At 45.1% G+C, this 23,976-nt stretch overlaps 1 protein-coding gene across 1 annotated transcript; it reads right to left on the bottom strand.

Annotated features, from left to right (window-relative positions):
- Window positions 1-886: 886 nt before the first annotated feature.
- Window positions 887-12,144, bottom strand: LOC139415877 (cyclin B3). Its single transcript, XM_071164009.1, has 11 exons — window positions 12,023-12,144; window positions 11,102-11,239; window positions 10,584-10,667; window positions 9,236-9,348; window positions 8,649-8,778; window positions 7,038-7,229; window positions 6,757-6,894; window positions 6,109-6,264; window positions 3,198-3,347; window positions 2,757-2,887; window positions 887-1,653 (listed from the first exon to the last, which is right to left on the bottom strand). Exons 2-11 carry the CDS (start codon window positions 11,183-11,185, stop codon window positions 1,587-1,589), a joined length of 1,245 nt encoding a protein of 414 aa, XP_071020110.1. The 5' UTR covers window positions 11,186-11,239; window positions 12,023-12,144; the 3' UTR covers window positions 887-1,586.
- Window positions 12,145-23,976: the final 11,832 nt, after the last annotated feature.

Below are 23,976 nucleotides of genomic sequence, written 5' to 3'. Positions count from 1 at the left end.
TCCACTGCCACTTGCTGGCCCAATGGGTGTACTACATCCCAAAAAGGAAACGGAGGTCAGATGACATGATCCCTTGTAAGATCGCTAATTGCCTCAAGTCCGCTCCCCTTCACAAAACCCCTTGGATGAGGTCAAAGTGGTCTCTGGCTTTCTCCACCAATGGGTTGAGGAGAGAGAATGAGGAGTACGCAATTGAGCTCTCTCATTGATCCAAATATGGGAAGCATCTCAATTACATTTCCTTCCTTTCAAAACCCATTGGATGAAAAAGAGGGTCAGAGGTGAGGAATCAAGGAAATGCATTTGAGAGCGCGGCGTTCCCACACCTGCTGGTTAAGGTAACGATTGGACAGTCAACCAATCCCAGCTGTGTGTCTAGGGACAACTTTTCTCCAGAGCCCACTGGGTGGTGTGTCCTCAGTCAGCCTTAACTAAATGTATCACTATATGCACTGCCATTTACAGACATGGACTCATTGTCGGAGAAAAACCTCATGAGTTTTTTTAATCTGTCGTACCATCAGAACCCAAAATATAAGCTTGTTTTAACCAAGAAAATAAACACCTCAAAACAGCATGGCTGGTCAGCGTATGAACTCCAGTAGATCCATTTCCCCTAGCCCCATTCTCCAGCCCCGTTCTCCAGCCCCAGCCCCATTTCTCCAGCCCCATTCTCCAGTCCCAGCCCCATTCTTCAGCCCCATTCTCCAGCCCCGTTCTCCAGCCCCAGCCCCATTTCTCCAGCCCCATTCTCCAGCCTTTAACTGAAACTGTAAACAAAAGCGCTGTGATTTGTTGCAAGTTGCGATGGACTTCTCCATGCGACTAAGTATCACACCTTTAGAGTAAGGACTGAAAAAAAACGCAAAAAAAAAACGCAAGATAATTTGTGTTATAAACAATAAAACAGGATTTATTTAATTCAGGAGGTCTGAGCCATTTAAAAATAACAACAGTAAAAATCCTCTTGTTCAAAACGTTAAAGAGTTTCTATACATGATACACACTGTACAACATAAAATACATTTCTGGGAGGCAGACAGACCTGGAGAGGTACTGAGTAATATGCAGGGGTTTCGTTCCAGCACCACTCTAACACACCTGCCTCCGCTAATCAAGGTCCTGATGAGAAGCCGATTAGTAGAATGAGTTGTGTCAATTGGAGCAAAAACCTTGACAACTCCCGACAGAGACAGCCGTATCGTTTATACCCATAAAGAACACTGTTACCGTGGGTTACACAACAATATCAAATGGTCAATGATATTAACAGTAAATCAATTTACTTTTTCACTACACACACACCTCTAAAAAAATACCTCTGTAACTTTTAGATTAGCCTTCAACACTTATAAAAAGTTTAAACATGTTTTTTTCTTAGTGTAAAAACAGATACGACTTGAACAAGTAAAATAAAATAGCATTGCTGCTGAAAAGAAAATACATCTCTGCTTGATTTATACAACAAGAACAGATGCCATCCCTTCATTAGAAAAAAATAACAGTGAGATATAAATATTACAGAATATATACACAGTGACTTCCTTAGACAAGTAGATATTCTCCCACCAACTAGTTTCTACGGGTCACTTCAACGCCCTCTCCAACGTGTCCAGGTCCACCGTCGGAGTTGTCGCCACTTCAAAGAACACCCTGATGGCAAAATAAAGGTCTCCATTGAAAATAATCACTTGCAAATGCGACGACCCCCCCCCCGGGGAGGAGCCAAGCCCCCCATATATTTAGGTAAGGTGCATGTAAACATCCGACTTCAAGTGTATTTTGACACTGGAAATGTGAGAAAATGAACATTAGGTTGGAAAGTGGTGTAATTTAGGATGGTCCACGCACATGCAGGCGTGAAGGCGTGCCAGCGCCACTTCCTCCCCCAGGAGGTTAAAGGCTTGGCATGGGCCCTCAAATCCTTCACTGGTAAGGCCAAAACGACATAATATAGTCCAACGTCAACTCATTTTAATTATGCTTTTAGATAAAATATATGTTTGACCTCTGTAGCCATTTTAGTTCCATGTACAAACTACTTCCAAGCACAGTTCAGGTTTTTTATATTTGACTAATGATTAAAAAGAAAAAAATAAATATATATATATATATATATAGCATTTATTCAGTCACTCTATTCATACCTTATTTTGAGCGTGAGCAAAGCCTGGGAGCTAAGGTTAAACTGACTGACAGTACACTTACTTGTGAACTATAATACCTAGTTTACACAGTACACTTACTTGTGAACTATAATACCTAGTTTACACAGTACACTTACCTGAGAACTATAATACCTAGTTTACACAGTACACTTACCTGAGAACTATAATACCTAGTTTCCTCAGTACACTTACTTGTGAGTACTATAATACCTAGTTTCCTCAGTACACTTGTGAGAACTATAATACCTAGTTTACAGAGTACACTTGAGAACTATAATACCTAGTTTACACAGTACACTTGAGAACTATAATACCTAGTTTACACAGTACACTTACTTGAGAACTATAATACCTAGTTTACACAGTACACTTGAGAACTATAATACCTAGTTTACACAGTACACTTACTTGAGAACTATAATACCTAGTTTACACAGTACACAGTCATGAAGGTTTTACACAGTACACTTACTTGTGAGTACTATAATACCTAGTTTACACAGTACACTTACTTGAGAACTATAATACCTAGTTTACACAGTACACTTACCTGAGAACTATAATACCTAGTTTACACAGTACACTTACTTGTGAGAGTACTTGCTCCGGACGGCCAGGAGTTTGTCGTCTGGCGGGGAGGTGAGCATGGAATGGAGCCTCCGGACAACAGGGACCAGCTCTGACACTTCGTACCCAGAGTGGAACACCAGGATGGGGGACTAGAGGACAGGGGTGTGGGTGATTAAATACAGACCATAAAAAAGTATTACCAGCACCCTCTGTACTAACTATGGGGACAGTAAGATGCCAGACAAGGCATTGAAGAACCAGGAGCCGAAAGTAGAGACCGATCTAGACAGAACGGCACAGAAATACACTGAGTGGACAAAACATTAGGAACACCTGCTCTTTCCATGACAGACTGACCAGGAGAAAGATATGATCCCTTATTGATGTCACTTGTTAAATACACTTCAATCAGTGTAGATGAAGGGCAGGAGACGTGTGTGTGTGTGTGTGTAAGCTCACCCATCCTCCCAGCTCCTTGGTGACTAGAGCCAACAGCAGACAGGCTGAGGCCAGTAATGATCCTCTCTCTGGGACCAGATCCATCTCCTGAAGACTCAGCTCACACACATACCGGGCCAGGGTTAGAGTTTCCATACTGGCACTCACACACTGGAGAGAGACACAGATGGGTTACACACTGGAGAGAGACACGGAACACACACATGCTGCAGACAAGAGGATAAACATGAATCGGGTTGCACATTTGGGGAATATTCAGAGATGGAAACTTTCCCGTGGGAATTAACAGAAATATATGCAAATTAATACCATTTAAAATGTAGATGTTTTTTTTTCCTTGGATATATTTATCATATGGAGACAAAGGTAAATCAGAAGTAGACAGTAATACATTAAATCCTTCCAATAGGAATACAATTATTTAGTTACAAATTAAACTTTAAATGAGTTGGCTCTTCACATGGGATGATTTCACTGAACAACAAGGGACTATCGAATGATCCATCACATCTCCCCAAAACATGTTCAACATACATCTGTAAAATGATAGTCTAGAAACTAAAGCTTTGGTTGTCTTCCTCTCAGGCTTCCATGTCTTCTCCCTGGACCTCCTCAATGTCCACCTCTTGAACATCAGACTCTGAAGCCCCATCTTCACTGTCACTTTCCAACCTCGTTGAGGATGGCCGATTGGGAGGCTTTTTGAGCCTGACATTTTCCCGGGTGGGCACCAATTTTTCAAACCTTGTATTGGACAGCATGTTGCGTGCTTTGGTGTGTGTGTTCCCAAACAAGGACCAGTTGCGCTCTGAGGCGGCTGATGTTTGTGGGATTTGTAGGATGATGGCGGCAACAGGGGAAAGAGTCTCAGATCCACAAAGTCCCTTCCACCAGGTGGCTGATGAGATATGTTGGCAAGACTGCCATATTGCATCTCCATCACAAAGCCCTTGCTTAGAAGTGTACTTAAAAGTGTATCCGACTGCCAAGAACTTTGCCCTCACCCAGGCCAAGGTGGCGAGACACGGTAGTGATGACACCATAGGACTTGTTGATCTTTGCACCAGACAGGATGCTCTTGCCAGCATACTTGGGGTCCAACATGTACACTGCAGCATGTATGGGCTTCAGGCAGAAGTCTGGACACTTTCTGATGTATTTCAGAACTGCAATTTCCTCTGTTTGGAGCAACAGTGAAGTGGGCAGGGCAGTACAGATGTCTTCTCTTACATCTGCAAGCAGAGTCTGAACATCAGACAGGATGGGATTGTCGCCCTCAATCCATGCAATGGCTACTGCTATAGGTTTCAGGAGTTTCAGGCTGCTTACCACTCTCTCCCAAAATACATCATCTAGGAGGATCCTCTTAATGGGGCTGTCCATATCAGCAGACTGTGATATGGCCATTTCTTGGAGAGACTCCTTCCCCTCCAGGAAACTGTCAATCATGTGGACAACACCACCCCAAAGGGTGTTGCTGGGCAGCTTCAATGTGGTGCTCTTATTCCTCTCACTTTGCTTTCAAACAGCCTTCAGCTCATCTGCATTGTAGAGACCGGTGTGTCTGTTGTCCCTTGTGTCTGTGCTCTTGTAGGATACTGGTTGAGATGTAGTTAATTATTCCTTGCCCACGAACATCCACCTGCGTTCCATTGCTCATGGTATCCACCTGCGTTCCATTCCTCATGCGTTCCATTGCTCATGGTATCCACCTGCGTTCCATTGCTCATGGTATCCACCTGCGTTCCATTGCACATGGTATCCACCTGCGTTCCATTGCTCATGGCATCCACCTGCGTTCCATTCCTCATGGCATCCACCTGCGTTCCATTCCTCATGGCATCCACCTGCGTTCCATTCCTCATGGCATCCACCTGCGTTCCATTCCTCATGGCATCCACCTGCGTTCCATTCCTCATGGCATCCACCTGCGTTCCATTCCTCATGGCATCCACCTGCGTTCCATTCCTCATGGCATCCACCTGCGTTCCATTGCTCACGTAGACACAAAGGAATACTCCGGTTGGAACTTTATTGAAGCTATATGTTAAAAACATCCTAATGATTGATTCTGTACTTAGTTTGAAGTGTTTCTTCGACCTGTAATATAACTTTTTGAAGTTTTTGTCCGACGTAACGCTGACCAGAATTAGCGTTTGGATATGTATACCAAACACGCTAACAAAAGAAGGTATTTGGACATAAATAACAGACAGTTTAAAACAAAACAAACACTTGTGGACCTGGGATTCCTGGAGTGCTTTCTGATGTAGATCAAAGGTAAGGGAATATTTATCATGCAATTTCTTGTTTATGTTGACGCCCTCTTTGCGGCTGTGGTGTTTTTACTCACCCCCTATAGAAAGGGGTCCCTTACCCCCCTATAGAAAGGGGTCCCTCACCCCCCTATAGAAAGGGGTCCCTCACCCCCCTATAGAAAGGGGTCCCTCACCCCCCTATAGAAAGGGGTCCCTCACCCCCCTATAGAAAGGGGTCCCTCACCCCCCTATAGAAAGGGGTCCCACACGCGCAGAGTGTTTTCTGCATAGAAAAGTATTGGGCCGCTTATGACCAAACATTGTGTAAATAAATAAAAACTAGAACCAGATAAAGTATGGAGAAAATATAATGCTGTTTAAAGATCTGAGCGCTAACAATCAACATAAAAGCTAGACAGTCAGAATCTAAGATGTAAAACATTCAGCATTCAGGGGTGTTTATGGCATGGGGCCCCCATAGATTTGGTTATGTTTGAGTCACTCAATTAGCATATAGTGTGTCAAATTGCAAGAAATTTGCTTTTAACGGGCGACATTTTGTCGCTGCGGCCAACGGGTGGGGCCTCTAAAAATGTTCAGTTGACCATTGGCCACCACCGTAGCCTCATGTTGACCCAGGAAAAACCCTGTACCTTGGCATATCGCCTGAGGAAGCGGTAGGGGACGGGGATGTTGATGTCGAACTCCAGCGCCTGCAGGATGCTCGTCTCCATAGCAATAACCTCCTCCCTCTTGTACGCATCATCACAGACGTACAGGAAGTCGTCCACACAGGGCGGACAGCGCTCCTGATGGAGGGAGAGAGAAAGGATGGTGGGTAAGAGAGAGTATTACACAGAAAGAGAGCCCAAGTGAGGACAACACTAATTTGGGCACAATGAGCCTGTCTCCCCCACCCTCCATCCCTCACCTCTCCTACCGTTAACCGGAGTAGTGGACAGGTAGTGTGTGTGTGTGAAATATCCCTCACCTATCCTACCGTTAACCGGAGTAGTGGACAGGTAGTGTGTGTGTGTGTAATATCCCTCACCTCTCCTACCGTTAACCGGAGTAGTGGACAGGTAGTGTGTGTGTGTGTAATATCCCTCACCTCTCCTACCGTTAACCGGAGTAGTGGACAGGTAGTGTGTGTGTAATATCCCTCACCTCTCCTACCGTTAACCGGAGTAGTGGACAGGTAGTGTGTGTGTGTGTGTGTAATATCCCTCACCTCTCCTACCGTTAACCGGAGTAGTGGACAGGTAGTGTGTGTGTGTGTATGCGTGTTTAATATCCCTCACCTCAAACTTGGATGCTATGAGCAAGGCTGTAGAACCTATAAGCTGTAGATTCTCTCTGTTGACCGGAGCTACGGACAGGAAGTGGTCTGTCACCTTCACAGCCAGGTACAGAGTCTCATGGTTCAGCTCAAAGTTCTCCTGGAAGCACAGAGTAAACACACACTCGCTCCAGCACACAAAGAACCACAGTGTCTCATCTTCACTCCTATTTTAAATTGTCTGTTCTACGGGCATACTGCGTTGTCGTGTTATTATAGTAGCAAGTGTACTGGGTTCCTGACCTGCACCTCGACCAACCAGTCCACTAGGATGGCCCTCATCCCAGCGTTCAGACTTGGCTGAATGGACATATAGTCAGACAGGATGAACTTCTCCTCTCTGGCCTTGAGGTAGTCAAATATTTCCTTGGCGTACTGAGCAGTCAGAGTGGGGTCCTCCTGGTGCTGAGAGTCTATATCAAACTCCTCAGGGATCTGAGAGTGGGAGGGGCAGAGAGAGGGAAGAGTGATATTTAGGTGCAGTACAAAACACTGCTAGACTGTGCCCAAGCGAGTTCCATAGAACTATTCCTGACTGTCCCCATGTACAGCACCAGTCAAAAGGTTGGGACACGTCTACTCATTCCAGGGTTTATTTTTATTTTGTACTATTGTCTACATTGTAGAATAATAGTAAAGACAACACTACGAAATAACACGTATGGAATCATGTAGTAACCAACAACAACAAAAGTTAAAATACTGTATATATTTTAAATTCTTTAAAGTAGCCACCCTTTCTTTGCCTTGATGACAGCTTTGCAGACTCTTGGCATTCTCTCAACCAGCTTCATGAGGAATGCTTTTCCAACAGTCTTGAAGGAGTTCCCACATAAGCTGAGCACTTGTTGGCTGCTTTTCCTTCACTCTGTGGTCCAACTCATCCCTAACCACCTCAATTGGGTTGAGGTCAGGTGATTGTGGAGGCCAGGTCATCTGATGCAGCACTCCATCACTCTAGTGATTAGTCAAATAGACATTACACAGCCTGGAGGTGTATTGGGTCATTGTTCTGTTGAAAAACAAATGATAGACCCACTAAGTGTAAACCAGATGGGATGGCATATCGCTGCAGAATGCCGTGGTAGCCATGCTGGCTAAGTGTGCCTTGAATTCTAAAGAAGACAGTGCCACCAGCAAAGCACCTCCTCCTCCATGCTTCACGGTGGGAACCACACATGCAGAGATCTGTTCACCTACTCTGAATCTCACAAAGACGCGGCGGTTGGGGCACATCAGACCAAAGGACAGATTTCCACCGGTCTATTGTCCATTGCTCATGTTTCTTGGTCCAAGCAAGTCTCTTCTTATTAGTGTCCTTTAGTAGAGGTTTCTTTGCAGCAATTCAACCATGAAGGCCGGTCTTAAAGTGATGGACTGTTGTTTCTCTTTGCTTATTTGAGCTGTTCTTGCCATAATATGGACTTGGTCTTTTACCAAATAGGGCTTTCTTCTGTATACCACCCCTACCTTGTAACACAAGTGACTGGATCAAACACATTAAGAAGGAAATAAATTCCACAAATGACCTAGTAACAAGGCACACATGTTAATTGAAATGCATTCCAGGTACCTACCTCATGAAGCTGGTTGAGAGAATGCCAAGAGTCTGCAAAGCTGTTATCAAGGCAAAGGGTGGCTACTTTGAAGAATCTCAATTATATTTTTGATTTGTTTAACACTATGGTTACGACATGATTCCATATGTGCTATTTCATAGTTTTAATGTCTTCTATTATTCTACAATGTAGAAGATTGTAAAAATAAAGAAAACCCTGGAATGAGAAGGTGTATAAACTTTTGATTGGTACTGTAGATCCCACTGATGTGACAATAGTCTGGTGCTCCATTAACCTGTGGTCTCCGGAGGTGGGGGGGCAACTCTCTAGGTGGAACAGCATCCACAACCACAAGCTCTTCAATTGGGGCCTCCTCCTCCCCCCTCTTCTTCTCCTCCTGACTCTCTGAGCTCATTGAGCCAGACCTGGAAAAGGGAGACAGGTAGGAATAGGGTGAAGTGTTTAGATTTCACATTTTAGTCATTTAGCAGATGTTCTTATCCAGAGCAACAGTCCGTGTCTATATAGCAGTCACTGCAAGCAAAACATCCCTCAGTAAAAGGCAGAGAAAGCTAGTGTTTTGATGTGGAATGTTATGAATCTATAATAATCGATGAACTCACACACACACACAAAAAAAAGGACGACAAAGTTGTATCGTAATAAGAGATGACTGATCAAGTGATTCAGTATCAGGATAGGCATATTTCATTGCCCCCATAGCAAGCATCATAAACATATACAATTACTCTGTCCATTTATAAATTGGCCCCCTTCTCGCTCACCTTCACAGAAAAACAACTACACCGTTCTTCACAGCCCATCAAACCTAACGACAGTACAGCAGGAGAGAGGGGCGGGGGGTCTAGAAAAATGACTTACTTTTTAAGGTTGGCTTCATTCTTGCCTAACACAGTGGAGGTGGCCTTCTTCTTCTGCGTCTTCTTAAGGGAGTTCTTCTTGGTACCTGGAAGGCTGATGTGAACCTTGTGTGCCTGGAAGCCAAGGAGAGACCAGAGAGTCAACGCCACAGTCTTTTCATAGTGTGCAGACGAGGCAGAACATTCCCTGGTTATCGATCGACCTGTGTGTCACCCTATTCATGTGTGACACCAATCCCCTATTGGCATAATATGTTTATTTATTATTATTGCCAAGACAGAACTTTTAAGTTCTTGTTTCTCAAGTTGAGATCTACCCCACCATACACCCAACTGCCAAACGAAAGTGGGTTTCAGTGCCAGTCTGCAGTAAACACCAGCAGAACCTGGTGGAAGACTGGTAGAGTCTGTCCCTCCCCAGGAGATCATTCAGACCCTGTTCTGTGATGTATTCATTTCAAACCAAAATCGTAGAAAACAGTGGCAAAAACTAAGGATGCACGATAGCAAAAAGCATACTGGAATCGGACCATATTAGCTAAAAATGCCAGAATCAGCCCGATGTCGTCTAGTTTAACTCCGATGTGCAAAACCGACGTCAACGCTGACGTGCATACCGATATAACGTAACGACGCCACGAATATAGTGCAACACAGCATTCCAAACCTGGCCCACAATATCTGCTGTGTGGATCTAGCAGTCAACAAGTGGAGCAGTCATTTGAAAGTGTAAGAACACTTCAGGGAGACAACTCAAAATCCATTAACGCCAGGATAATGGAATTCATTGCCCTTGACAAATCAACCGTCCTCTGTCGTGGATGATGTTGGCTTTTCACCGACTGGTTGAGCCTCGGTACTCGCCACCTTTCAGATGTTGCCCTATTGGAGTTACACAGTTATGAGCTCCTTGCTATGGGCGTCACTGCTATTAGCTTCACGACTGACATTTGGACCAGTGATGTCAGTCCCATGAGCATGCCGAGTCTGACAGCACAGTGGGTCGACGAGGATCTCGTACTGAGGAAAGCCGTATTGCACAGCAAGGCTGTGCTGGTTCTCATACCGCATCGAGACACCTACTCAACAAAACCCCACGGTCTGTGTCGGCAGTTAACTTGGAAAAGTACTCTAGTCTATGTACTGCCGTCTTCACCATGCCAGGTACAAGGACCGCTACTTCCATACAGACAAGAAACTGATTTTTACATGAAAAATGTTAGACATGAACGTTTTGCAACGGAAAACAAGTTAGTTGGACAAATTCAGGTTAGTCCCTCCCAGTTGAGTTAGGTTGTTTGATTCTAGTGAAAACACCCCAGATAGATCGACAAAGAGAACAGGTTTACATTGGTGAGGTCTACGAAGGCTGTCCTCTTCTTAGGGGCTCCTTGGGGAGGGGACGACGACCTCTTGACCTGGGGGCCTTCCTCCTAAAACACAGAGCTATGTTATTTGATATGGAGCTATGCAATGAAGAGTGATAGCAAGACACTATTGAGGTTAGTTTAGTCCACACCGGACCAGCGGTTTCATTGAGAGATAAGAGGGGTTAAGTTAACCAGCAGATATCAGACACTCAATTTCAAAAAGTTGTGGGGTATGCAATATGCCCTGGCAACACAGACAAATAAATGTAGCTAGCTCACCCAGATGATGTACCTCGCTATGCAATAATATGTTGGCTGGTTACAAAGCTAGATACAGACCAACAATATAAAAAATAAAAAACTGTGAAAGGCAGAGCTGGCCAACGCTCCTCCTGGAGAGCTAGTTGGCAATTGGGTGGTGCACGTTTTGTTCCAGCACTACTAGAAAAACACCACCCCTAAAATCAACAGTGGGAGGCTATTATTAGTCAATTTACCTGATTCTCTATCCCTTTGCCACGTAATTTGGGTATTTTACTGCCAGCAGTAACACTTGGTTTCTTCCCCCTGGGAAAAGGCATGACTTCAGCTTGGGAGTTTTCACCAAATGGGTTCAGACGGTCAGTGGTTGTATCCTACAAGAGAAAACATAACATTTGCATGCGCTAAGAAATATAAACGTGAAGGCCTGTTTCTGTGATCTTCAAAACATAATAGCTTGTTCACTGGAGTTGAGGTCCCCGAGATCGACTCTGACTCCCAGGATCCTTCAATTCCAAGTCCCTTTGACACACGGTCGTTAGGCACCAAAATATGGAGTGTCGCATTGCAACTATAGTTATTAATGCCGTTCCGCACGGTTTGTACTTCCCCTCAAAAAAAAAAAAATAATAATCAATATTCCTTCCGGAGACTGTCCTGCTGCTGTCTCAGCCGACCTGAGGGCGGCGGTAATGAGTGATTATATTAGAGGTCCAGAAGGTGGATTTGGACATGTGCACTTCGTCAAAAACAAATAACTGATTTAAACTCTTTAAAAAACATTTTTAAAAACATACATACCGTGCACAATGGCAGTAATTACGATAGTTACTCTGCGAAACTCCATATGCTGAAGCGTACTGCGACGTTAACGATCGTATTTGAACCTTAACGTTTGCAGAGCTGGTTAATGGGACTTTGAATAGAAGGACTCTGGGCATCAGATAAAATCTCGCCTCCTCACATCCAGATACTGGTTCAAAGGGCAATATGTTGGTATCACAAGCAGAAAACGTACATTGTGTGGAAGGATCTAACGTTAACGTTGGTCAGCCTACTGCTCAAAGGGTCCTGCACCCGACCGCACGTGATTTCGAAAGGGTAGCACGCTATCTAGTGAGAAAACTAGCTTATCCGTTAATGAAACAACATCTTACCTTATCGTATTTTCCGTGCTGTCAAAATTGGTTGCAAAAGTTTCTGATCGGAAAAATACAACATTCAACACAGGTCGAAACGGCGAGCTAAAACACATTTGTAAGCAAAACTACTTCCAAACACCGTGCGGACGGTGCTGATTGGTTGAAATTCGTCGATAGTTCGCCTATCAGCGCTCAGCTACGATGCCGTTGTTAGGGGGCGGAGTCTTTAGAATTTTCAAACTTCTTAGCAACCAATGGGAGCTCGCCGGTGTTTGCTGAAGTAAATGCGTTTTCACAGGTAATGTTGTGGTTGTGAACGGTACCGCGGTGACATTTCTTAGAGCGTTTGTAAGAATTCCACGAACTATATATTTTTCTTTCTTTCACAAGAACTAAAAATAACAGTTTCTGTATGCGATTACATTTGCACATTCTACATAACGTTAGCAAGCTATAGTTTAACATGTCAACATGTTAAACCCTCTTTCTTGAAACAAGCCTGGTTTTAAAGAACTGTTAAAACAGTCACTCACCTATTCATATGGTTGGGTTACAAAAAGTCCCTAGGATTCCGTAAACAAAATGGCAGGCCCTATTTTCATTTGCTAGAGTAAAATAAAATGGAATGATATTATTGTATTTGAAGAAACAAATTACAACTAACACAACTCTATAACAGGGGTGTCAAACTCATTTTGCTCCAGGGCATTCAATCTTCAAGGATGCTCCCTGACTGTCTAGTGATTATTAGTGAACTGGACAGTCAAGAAACTGTGAGACTATATGACCATTATAATTTCTACACAGTTTCCATTTGGTTTTAGTCATTTTAAAGTATATTTTACTCAAACCACCCAAGGGCCAGATTGGACCCACCTTTAATATTTTAATGTCTCTCTCACTCGCACACGCATTCAGGAAGTGACTATAGGTTCACAACAGCATATCTATTTCCCCATCATGGCCATTTGCATCTCAGCTACAGCAAACCGGCCTTGTCTTGTCTTCTGTTGTCTTTCACAAGAGCAAAATGGTACATATCTGAAGAAACTTTCTTTAGTAAACTGGTTTCATCTCAATCTCTTTCTTTATTTCCTAACTCTTCTGTTCCTCCTGAAACATTTTACATGAAGCTTATACCTTCAAGCTGAACAACAACAGTTTAAATTGTGAGATTGAGAGAATGTGTCCAGTTGTCAATGAAATGAGAAAATATTTTCATGCTGTTTCAGCCTTTCAAAGCTCAATATGATAGGGCAATACATGTTGGAATATCAATCTAGTTGTGTACATACACACACTCAAACTCACACACACGGACGATAACATACACACACAATAAATGTGACAAAATTGGCTTTTGGCTGTCTGGTTCTTATCCTTACAGGCCTCAGGGTACCTCTTGTTAAAGCATGAAGAGTCTTCCCAGGCTTTGATAGGGCCAATGGAGATATGAGAGGGCTGTGTGTGTGTGTGCGTGCGTGCGTGCGTGCGTGTTTCAAACCAGTGCATCCTTTGATAAGTAATCCAAGACATTGTATAGATATCAAGAGTAAGAGAAATACGACTCCCTAGACATCAAACATCTCGAAGGGATTTTTTTCATTTCTCCCTGTGGTCTTTATCTCTGTGTGCCTCTGAAATGGCACCCTGTTCCCTACATAGTGCACTACTTTTGAACAGGACCGGTAGAGTAGTGCACTATGTAGGGAATAGGGTGCCATTTGGGGCGTAGTATGTTTCTTCCTCCTTATGTTTGAATGTAGTAAGAGATATCCCTGTCTGAGAGGTCAAAGAGATATCCCTGTCTGAGAGGCCAAAGAGATATCCCTGTCTGAGAGGCCAAAGAGATATCCCTGTCTGAGAGGCCAAAGAGATATCCCTGTCTGAGAGGCCAAAGAGATATCCCTGTCTGAGAGGCCAAAGAGATATCCCTGTCTGAGAGGCCAAAGAGATATCCCATGGGGTGAGAGGCCAAAGAGATATCCCTGTCTGAGAGGCCAAAGAGATATCCCTGTCTGAGAGGCCAAAGAGATATCCCTGTCTGAGAGGCCAAAGAGATATCCCTGTCTGAGAGGTCAAAGAGATATCCCTGTCTGAGAGGTCAAAGAGATATCCCTGTCTGAGAGGTCAAAGAGATATCCCTGTCTGAGAGGCCAAAGAGATATCCCTGTCTGAGAGGCCACAGAAATATCCCTGTCTGAGAGGTCAAAGAGATATCCCTGTCTGAGAGGTCAAAGAGATATCCCAGTCTGAGAGGCCAAAGAGATATCCCTGTCTGAGAGGCCAAAGAGATATCCCTGTCTGAGAGGTCAAAGAGATATCCCTGTCTGAGAGGTCAAAGAGATATCCCAGTCTGAGAGGCCAAAGAGATATCCCTGTCTGAGAGGTCAAAGAGATATCCCAGTCTGAGAGGCCAAAGAGATATCCCAGTCTGAGAGGCCAAAGAGATATCCCTGTCTGAGAGGCCAAAGAGATATCCCTGTCTGAGAGGCCAAAGAGATACCCCTGTCTGAGAGGTCAAAGAGATATCCCAGTCTGAGAGGCCAAAGAGATATCCCAGTCTGAGAGGCCAAAGAGATATCCCTGTCTGAGAGGCCAAAGAGATACCCCTGTCTGAGAGGCCAAAGAGATACCCCTGTCTGAGAGGCCAAAGAGATATCCCTGTCTGAGAGGCCAAAGAGATATCCCTGTCTGAGAGGCCAAAGAGATACCCCTGTCTGAGAGGCCAAAGAGATATCCCTGTCTGAGAGGCCAAAGAGATATCCCTGTCTGAGAGGCCAGAGATATCCCTGTCTGAGAGGCCAAAGAGATATCCCTGTCTGAGAGGCCAAAGAGATATCCCTGTCTGAGAGGCCAAAGAGATATCCCTGTCTGAGAGGCCAAAGAGATATCCCTGTCTGAGAGGCCAAAGAGATATCCCTGTCTGAGAGGCCAAAGAGATATCCCTGTCTGAGAGGCCAAAGAGATATCCCTGTCTGAGAGGCCAAAGAGATATCCCTGTCTGAGAGGCCAAAGAGATATCCCTGTCTGAGAGGCCAAAGAGATATCCCTGTCTGAGAGGTCAAAGAGATATCCCAGTCTGAGAGGCCAAAGAGATATCCCTGTCTGAGAGGCCAAAGAGATATCCCTGTCTGAGAGGCCAAAGAGATATCCCTGTCTGAGAGGCCAAAGAGATATCCCTGTCTGAGAGGCCAAAGAGATATCCCTGTCTGAGAGGCCAAAGAGATATCCCTGTCTGAGAGGCTAAAGAGATATTTGTGAGTGTGTGTGTGTGTGTGTGTGTGTGTATATGTGTGTGTATATGTGTGTGTGTGCGCCCATCTGCTCTGTCTGCTGTGGTTAATTGTTAATAGACCTCGTCTTTTACACCGGAAGAAGACCAGATAGGCTTTTTTCACCGTTATTTAACCAGGTAGGCAAGTTGAGAACAAGTTCTCATTTACAATTGCGACCTGGCCAAGATAAAGCAAGTTCGACACATACAACAACACAGTGTTACACATGGAGTAAAACAAACATACAGTCAATAATACAGTAGAAACAAGTCTATATACGATGTGAGCAAATGAGGTGAGATAAGGGAGGTAAAGGCAAAAAGGCCATGGTGGCTAGTGTAAAGTAAATACAAGATAGCAAGTAAAACAATGGAATGGTAGATTTGCAGTGGAAGAATGTGCAAAGTAGAAATACAAATAATGGGGTGCAAAGGAGCAAAATAAATAAATAAAATAAAATAAATTCAGTAGGGAAAGAGGTAGGCTTATTAGCAGATATTTACCTAGTGTCCCAAATGGCACCCTATTCCCTATGTAGTGCACTAGTTTTGACCAGAGCTGGCATCCTATTCCCTATGTAGTGCACTAGTTTTGACTAGTTTTGACCAGCGTCTTATGAGCCTATATGGAGAAGAGAGTGCCATTTTTGACACAGATTCACCCTTCAGAACAAAACGGATGATTATTGCTACATCTTCTACTGTGTCTGGAAACTGTCATTGTTTTTAATAAAAATAGACCTCTGATAGCATCGTCTATGCTTGGCAGGTTAAGGCGTTTGCTTTAGCTTTGGATAATAAAATATATTCACGCACGCACAGGCACACAGAACACCACATTCATTTCACACGTGGATACAGTTTCCACTTGGAACACCCTGACACTGTTGTGAATGATCCTATATTGACATCTATTACATCTGCCAAATTATCCAACACACACACACACACACACACACGCACAATTCCATCATCTATCAGAACACGTCCTGGGTTCCAGGTCAGTTCCCTGTTGGAATTACCAGCCTGACTGTGTCAATTCATTTCTGTGTTCTCTCATATACATTTCATTAGACTTTCTCTGGGAGTTACAGAAGGCCATACAGGTTCTCTTTTGTCTTTTGATCTAAATCAAACACTTCCTGTCAGTCTGTCATGTGACTCTCTGACTTCCTGGAACCTTGACAGCTCATGTGGTGACTGGCAGCCTGGCAGTGGGTTTCTAACCAGTGTCTTTTTCACGCACCATGCACACACACATAGGCACGCACACTGGCTCTGGTTTCTGTGCATGTTCCTGGCTTCCACACCTAGTCTGAAGCCAGGATCACACACAGACAACTTAAACATTCAATTATTGTCTTTCCACACACAAACTGAAATAATATAGGCCTATTATAACATAGTCATATAGTACAAATTGAAACAAATGTGTCTCTTTAGGATTCTCGTTGTTCTCTTATAGGTTCCAATGGAGGCAATGAGTGGGGTCCAGAATGTTCTAGAACCCAGCCAAGACAATGGATGGATCATTCACTCTTTGGCCCACACCATGGCTGAAGATGTAGTACACTCAGCTACATATTACGAGTCCTCATCCACCTGTCTTCCAGTTCAGGAGAGATTGGTTGAGAAGCTAGCCTCTCAGGCCATCATAGCTGCTGTAAGGAAACCGTTGGAAGTGAGAGCTTTTGGTCCAACATACCCTCTTCATTCAGCACAAGATCTTTGTCCTATTCCAATGCCAGCTCATCCTCAGATAGAAGGAAGACGGTTCTACACAGTACAAGACAAATGGAGGTTCATTTGGATACAGAGATGAGTGGAAATGGTGAGACACATCAATTCAACGGGACCATCAAGTATCATTCCTCTGGATCCCTCCAGCTCCACTCTCCGCCCCTCCAAGGACACCCATTCCTCCGGTGAGGTCAGATATGAAGAGCGAGGACCCCACGGAAGGAGTGCCAAGCTGATGACGTACTCAGAGGCGATCTCTGATGACATCATCACATGGCTGAACAACAACATAACAAATATTGACGATCTCTGTCTGATATCTGATCAACTGTCTGATAAAATCATCACGTCGTTATTAACTGAGGTGAGGTTGAGGGGGTATGCTGGAAGGCTGGTCTCGGATGTATTCTCCCTGGGTTGGAAAGACCTAAAGATACCCTGGTTCTACATCCAACCACCAACTATGCTGGAAGGCTGGTCTCCGGTGCACTCTCTCTGGCTAGAGCAGAGCCTGGCCTCTCTCCATGACTCCCTGGTTCTCCAGCAGGAGCAGATGGGGAGAGGGGAACCAAGTCCAATGGACACAAGCTGACCTAACCACACCACTGTCTATCCATATCCCTGTCTAACCAGTCCCAGCCAGTCATCCAGCATCCAGCTTGGTTCACCCAAACCCTATGAGTCGAATTCAGATCGGACCCCCAACGTGACAGCCCACTCTTCACCCCAGTCACTCCGCTGCTGAGTGCCTAAGCTGTTGTGAGGTGGTATGTCAAGAAGGTATGACAGCCCACTCTTCACCCCAGTCACTCCGCTGCTGAGTGCTGAGCTGTGGTGAGGTGGTATGTCAAGAAGGTATGACAGCCCACTCTTCACCCCAGTCACTGCGCTGCTGAGTGCTTGGCCTAAACTGTGGTGAGGTGGTATGTCAAGAAGGTATGACAGCCCACTCTTCACCCCAGTCACTGCGCTGCTGAGTGCTTGGCCTAAACTGTGGTGAGGTGGTATGTCAAGAAGGTATGACAGCCCACTCTTCACCCCAGTCACTGCGCTGCTGAGTGCTTGGCCTAAACTGTGGTGAGGTGGTATGTCAAGAAGGTATGACAGCCCACTCTTCACCCCAGTCACTCCGCTGCTGAGTGCCTAAGCTGTGGTGAGGTGGTATGTCAAGAAGGTATGACAGCCCACTCTTCACCCCAGTCACTCCGCTGCTGAGGGCCTAAGCTGTGGTGAGGTGGTATGTCAAGAAGGTATGACAGCCCACTCTTCACCCCAGTCACTGCGCTGCTGAGTGCTTGGCCTAAACTGTGGTGAGGTGGTATGTCAAGAAGGTATGACAGCCCACTCTTCACCCCAGTCACTGCGCTGCTGAGGGCCTAAGCTGTGGTGAGGTGGTATGTCAAGAAGGTATGACAGCCCACTCTTCACCCCAGTCACTGCGCTGCTGAGGGCCTAAGCTGTTGTGAGGTGGTATGTCAAGAAGGTATGACAGCCCACTCTTCACCCCAGTCACTGCGCTGCTGAGGGCCTAAACTGTGGTGAGGTGGTATGGCATACTTTAAAACTAAAAATGTTCTTTCCGCCGTCAAGAGGGGGGGGGCACAAAAATGTTTTTCCCACAAGGTGTGGGGGCCCCACAAACAAATCTAGCTTAGGGCCCCCAAAAGGCAGCAGTGTATGTAGTTCAGTGTATGTAGTTCAGTGTATGTAGTTCAGTGTATGTAGTTCAGTGTATGTAGTTCAGTGTATGTAGCAGTGTATGTAGTTCAGTGTATGTAGTTCAGTGGCCATATGTACTCTTTATCTTTACCTGGTAAAGCCAGAAGAGGATGGGCCTCCCCTCGGATCCCTGGCTCCTCTCTGGGTTCCTTCCTGGGTTCCTTCCTGGGTTCCTCTCTGGGTTCCTGCCTCTGGCCACCCCACTGAGCCGAGAGCTTTCAGTTCCATGGTGTCTCAATTAAAATGGTCCACAAACACGCACACAGTCGTCAAGAAGGTATGACAGCGCCTCTTCCCCCTCAGGAGGTTGAAAAGATTTGGCATGGGCACTCAAATCCTCAAAACATTTTACAGCTGCACCATTGAGAGCATCTTGGCTGGCTGCATCACTACTTGGTATGACAACTGCACCGCCCGTCAATAGCATGGCACTGCAGAGGGTGGTACGGACAGCCCAGTACATCACTGGGGCTGAGCTCCCTGCCATTCACAACCTCTATATCAGGCGGTGTGAAAGGAAAGCCAAGATAACGGTTCGACTCCAGCCACCCAAGCCATAGACTGTTCTCTGCTTACGTTCTGTTTTACTTTACAGTACTACTGATATTGATTACTGGTAAAGAGTTTCAATAAAGGCATTTCAATGTACTTGTATACATGACAATAGAAACTAGAAATGTTTTCCACATGGAGTTTGACATGTAGTTCTCCAGTGACTGAATGACACAGTGGGAGGCCTGGTGGTAATGACACAGAATGACCACAAGAGGGCGCCATCTGGATGGATATTCAGCTCCTGGAGCAACTGTAGGACAAGTGTCAGAATTGATGACCTCGATGTTCATGAGCTATAGCATTTCTCGTGTATAATTGCGTATTGACAATATTGCTTGCCACAAGGTTAGGGTTAGTGGTCACACTTTGACTAAATTGAATTCATGAGCTTGATCCATGACCTGAACCTCAAATTAAACCTGGGATTAAATTTACTTTTGTATTTGTTTACTCACTGATGATATTACCACAAGGTTAGAGTTGGTGGTTAAAACTATTTATCTCCAGGTCTTAGGAACAACTTTGCAAAGTTGATAGAACTTTAGAGTTTAATGAACTTAAACCCAACATTAAAATATAATTTATTGTAGCCCTATATTTCCTTACTGACGCTGCAACAAGGTTTGAGTTAGTGGTCGGACAATGTTGTCAGAACTGATGAGCTTGATGGGTTATATGGGTTATACAACAACCAAAATTATATTCTACAGTTTGGCTCAGATTTGATCAATTTCAGGATCAAAATAATCGTGTTGTCCTCTTCAAATCAAATCAAATCAAATCAAATCAAATCAAATTTTATTTGTCACATACACATGGTTAGCAGATGTTAATGCGAGTGTAGCGAAATGCTTGTGCTTCTAGTTCCGACAATGCAGTAATAACAAGTAATCTAACTAACAATTCCAAAACTACTGTCTTGTACACAGTGTAAGGGGATAAAGAATATGTACATAAGGATATATGAATGAGTGATGGTACAGAGCAGCATAGGCAAGATACAGTAGATGGTATCGGGTACAGTATGTACAAATGAGATGAGTATGTAAACAAAGTGGCATAGTATAGTATAAAGTGGCTAGTGATACATGTATTACATAAGGATACCGTCGATGATATAGAGTACAGTATATACGTATGCGTATGAGATGAATAATGTAGGGTAAGTAACATTTATATAAGGTAGCATTGTTTAAAGTGGCTAGTGATATATTTACATCATTTCCCATCAATTCCCATTATTAAAGTGGCTGGAGTTGAGTCAGTGTCAGTGTGTTGGCAGCAGCCACTCAGTGTTAGTGGTGGCTGTTTAACAGTCTGATGGCCTTGAGATAGAAGCTGTTTTTCAGTCTCTCGGTCCCAGCTTTGATGCACCTGTACTGACCTCGCCTTCTGGATGATAGCGGGGTGAACAGGCAGTGGCTCGGGTGGTTGATGTCCTTGATGATCTTTATGGCCTTCCTGTGACATCGGGTGGTGTAGGTGTCCTGGAGGGCAGGTAGTTTGCCCCCGGTGATGCGTTGTGCAGACCTCACTACCCTCTGGAGAGCCTTACGGTTGAGGGCGGTGCAGTTGCCATACCAGGCGGTGATACAGCCCGCCAGGATGCTCTCGATTGTGCATCTGTAGAAGTTTGTGAGTGCTTTTGGTGACAAGCCGAATTTCTTCAGCCTCCTGAGGTTGAAGAGGCGCTGCTGCGCCTTCTTCACGATGCTGTCTGTGTGAGTGGACCAATTCAGTTTGTCTGTGATGTGTATGCCGAGGAACTTAAAACTTGCTACCCTCTCCACTACTGTTCCATCGATGTGGATAGGGGGGTGTTCCCTCTGCTGTTTCCTGAAGTCCACAATCATCTCCTTAGTTTTGTTGACGTTGAGTGTGAGGTTGTTTTCCTGACACCACACTCCGAGGGCCCTCACCTCCTCCCTGTAGGCCGTCTCATCGTTGTTGGTAATCAAGCCTACCACTGTTGTGTCGTCCGCAAACTTGATGATTGAGTTGGAGGCGTGCGTGGCCACGCAGTCGTGGGTGAACAGGGAGTACAGGAGAGGGCTCAGAACGCAACCTTGTGGGGCCCCAGTGTTGAGGATCAGCGGGGAGGAGATGTTGTTGCCTACCCTCACCACCTGGGGGCGGCCCGTCAGGAAGTCCAGTACCCAGTTGCACAGGGCGGGGTCGAGACCCAGGGTCTCGAGCTTGATGACGAGCTTGGAGGGTACTATGGTGTTGAATGCCGAGCTGTAGTCGATGAACAGCATTCTCACATAGGTATTCCTCTTGTCCAGATGGGTTAGGGCAGTGTGCAGTGTGGTTGAGATTGCATCGTCTGTGGACCTATTTGGGCGGTAAGCAAATTGGAGTGGGTCTAGGGTGTCAGGTAGGGTGGAGGTGATATGGTCCTTGACTAGTCTCTCAAAGCACTTCATGATGACGGATGTGAGTGCTACGGGGCGGTAGTCATTTAGCTCAGTTACCTTAGCTTTCTTGGGAACAGGAACAATGGTGGCCCTCTTGAAGCATGTGGGAACAGCAGACTGGTATAGGGATTGATTGAATATGTCCGTAAACACACCGGCCAGCTGGTCTGCGCATGCTCTGAGGGCGCGGCTGGGGATGCCATCTGGGCCTGCAGCCTTGCGAGGGTTAACACGTTTAAATGTCTTACTCACCTCGGCTGCAGTGAAGGAGAGACCGCAGTCCTCAAAGCGGGCAAAAAAGTTATTTAGTCTGCCTGGGAGCAAGACATCCTGGTCCGTGACTGGGCTGGGTTTCTTCCTGTAGTCCGTGATTGACTGTAGACCCTGCCACATGCCTCTTGTGTCTGAGCCGTTGAATTGAGATTCTACTTTGTCTCTGTACTGGCGCTTAGCTTGTTTGATAGCCTTGCGGAGGGAATAGCTGCACTGTTTGTATTCGGTCATGTTACCAGACACCTTGCCCTGATTAAAAGCAGTGGTTCGCGCTTTCAGTTTCACACGAATGCTGCCATCAATCCACGGTTTCTGGTTAGGGAATGTTTTAATCGTTGCTATGGGAACGACATCTTCAACGCACGTTCTAATGAACTCGCACACCGAATCAGCGTATTCGTCAATGTTGTTATCTGACGCAATACGAAACATCTCCCAGTCCACGTGATGGAAGCAGTCTTGGAGTGTGGAGTCAGCTTGGTCGGACCAGCGTTGGACAGACCTCAGCGTGGGAGCCTCTTGTTTTAGTTTCTGTCTGTAGGCAGGGATCAACAAAATGGAGTCGTGGTCAGCTTTTCCGAAATGGAGTCGTGGTCTTCTGTTGTGTTTTGTACATTTTACCCATAATGCTCATTGACTTTACATTCCAAATTACTAAATCACTATGGGGATTCCTAGTAGCCTAGTGGTTAGAGCGTAGAGGGGGCAGGGTAGCCTAGTGGTTAGAGTGTAGAGGCGGCAGGGTAGCCTAGTGGTTAGAGCGTAGAGGGGGCAGGGTAGCCTAGTGGTTAGAGCGTAGGGTAGCCTAGTGGTTAGAGTGTAGCCTAGTGGTTAGAGTGTAGAGGCGGCAGGGTAGCCTAGTGGTTAGAGTGTAGAGGCGGCAGGGTAGCCTAGTGGTTAGAGTGTAGAGGCGGCAGGGTAGCCTAGTGGTTAGAGCGTAGAGGGGGCAGGGTAGCCTAGTGGTTAGAGCGTAGAGGCGGCAGGGTAGCCTAGTGGTTAGTGTAGAGGCGGCAGGGTAGCCTAGTGGTTAGAGCGTAGAGGCGGCAGGGTAGCCTAGTGGTTAGAGTGTAGAGGCGGCAAGGTAGCCTAGTGGTTAGAGTGTAGAGGCGGCAAGGTAGCCTAGTGGTTAGAGTGTAGAGGCGGCAAGGTAGCCTAGTGGTTAGAGTGTTGGACTAGTAACCGAAATGTTGCAAGTTCAAATCCCCGAGCTGACAAGGTACAAATCTGTAATTCTGCACCTGAACAGGCAGTTAACCCACTGTTCCTAGGCTGTCATTAAAAATAAGAATTTGTTCTTAACTGACTTGCCTAGTTAAATAAAGATAAAATGTACTGCTTGCTAGTGACAATATATTACCAAGTTTAGAGTTGGTTAGTGGTGAAAATTGGACAAAAGTGGCAATGGTGTCAGAATTGATGACCTTGAGCCTTAACCTCACATTAAACCTAATTGACTTTGTATTTGTTTACTCACTGATGATATTACCACAAGGTTAGAGTTGGTGGTTAAAACTATTTATCTCCAGGTCTTAGGAACAACTTTGCAAAGTTGATAGAAGATGTGTTTGTCTCGTCTGTAACCACCACATTGGGTCAGCTTCTGATCACATTATTGGGTCAGCTTCAGATCACATTATTGGGTCAGCTTCAGATCACATTATTGGGTCAGCTTCAATCACATTATTGGGTCAGCTTCAGATCACATTATTGGGTCAGCTTCTGATCACATTATTGGGTCAGCTTCAGATCACATTATTGGGTCAGCTTCAATCACATTATTGGGTCAGCTTCAGATCACATTATTGGGTCAGCTTCTGATCACATTATTGGGTCAGCTTCAGATCACATTATTGGGTCAGCTTCTGATCACATTATTGGGTCAGCTTCAGATCACATTATTGGGTCAGCTTCAGATCACATTATTGGGTCAGCTTCAGATCACATTATTGGGTCAGCTTCAGATCACATTATTGGGTCAGCTTCAATCA

The sequence above is a fragment of the Oncorhynchus clarkii genome, chromosome 9 (genome assembly GCF_045791955.1).
Source record: "Oncorhynchus clarkii lewisi isolate Uvic-CL-2024 chromosome 9, UVic_Ocla_1.0, whole genome shotgun sequence".
In the NCBI taxonomy this organism is placed as follows: Eukaryota; Metazoa; Chordata; class Actinopteri; order Salmoniformes; family Salmonidae; genus Oncorhynchus; species Oncorhynchus clarkii.
The sequence above is the reverse complement of the archived record's forward strand: the minus strand, read 5'-3'. Positions and strand labels throughout refer to the sequence as shown.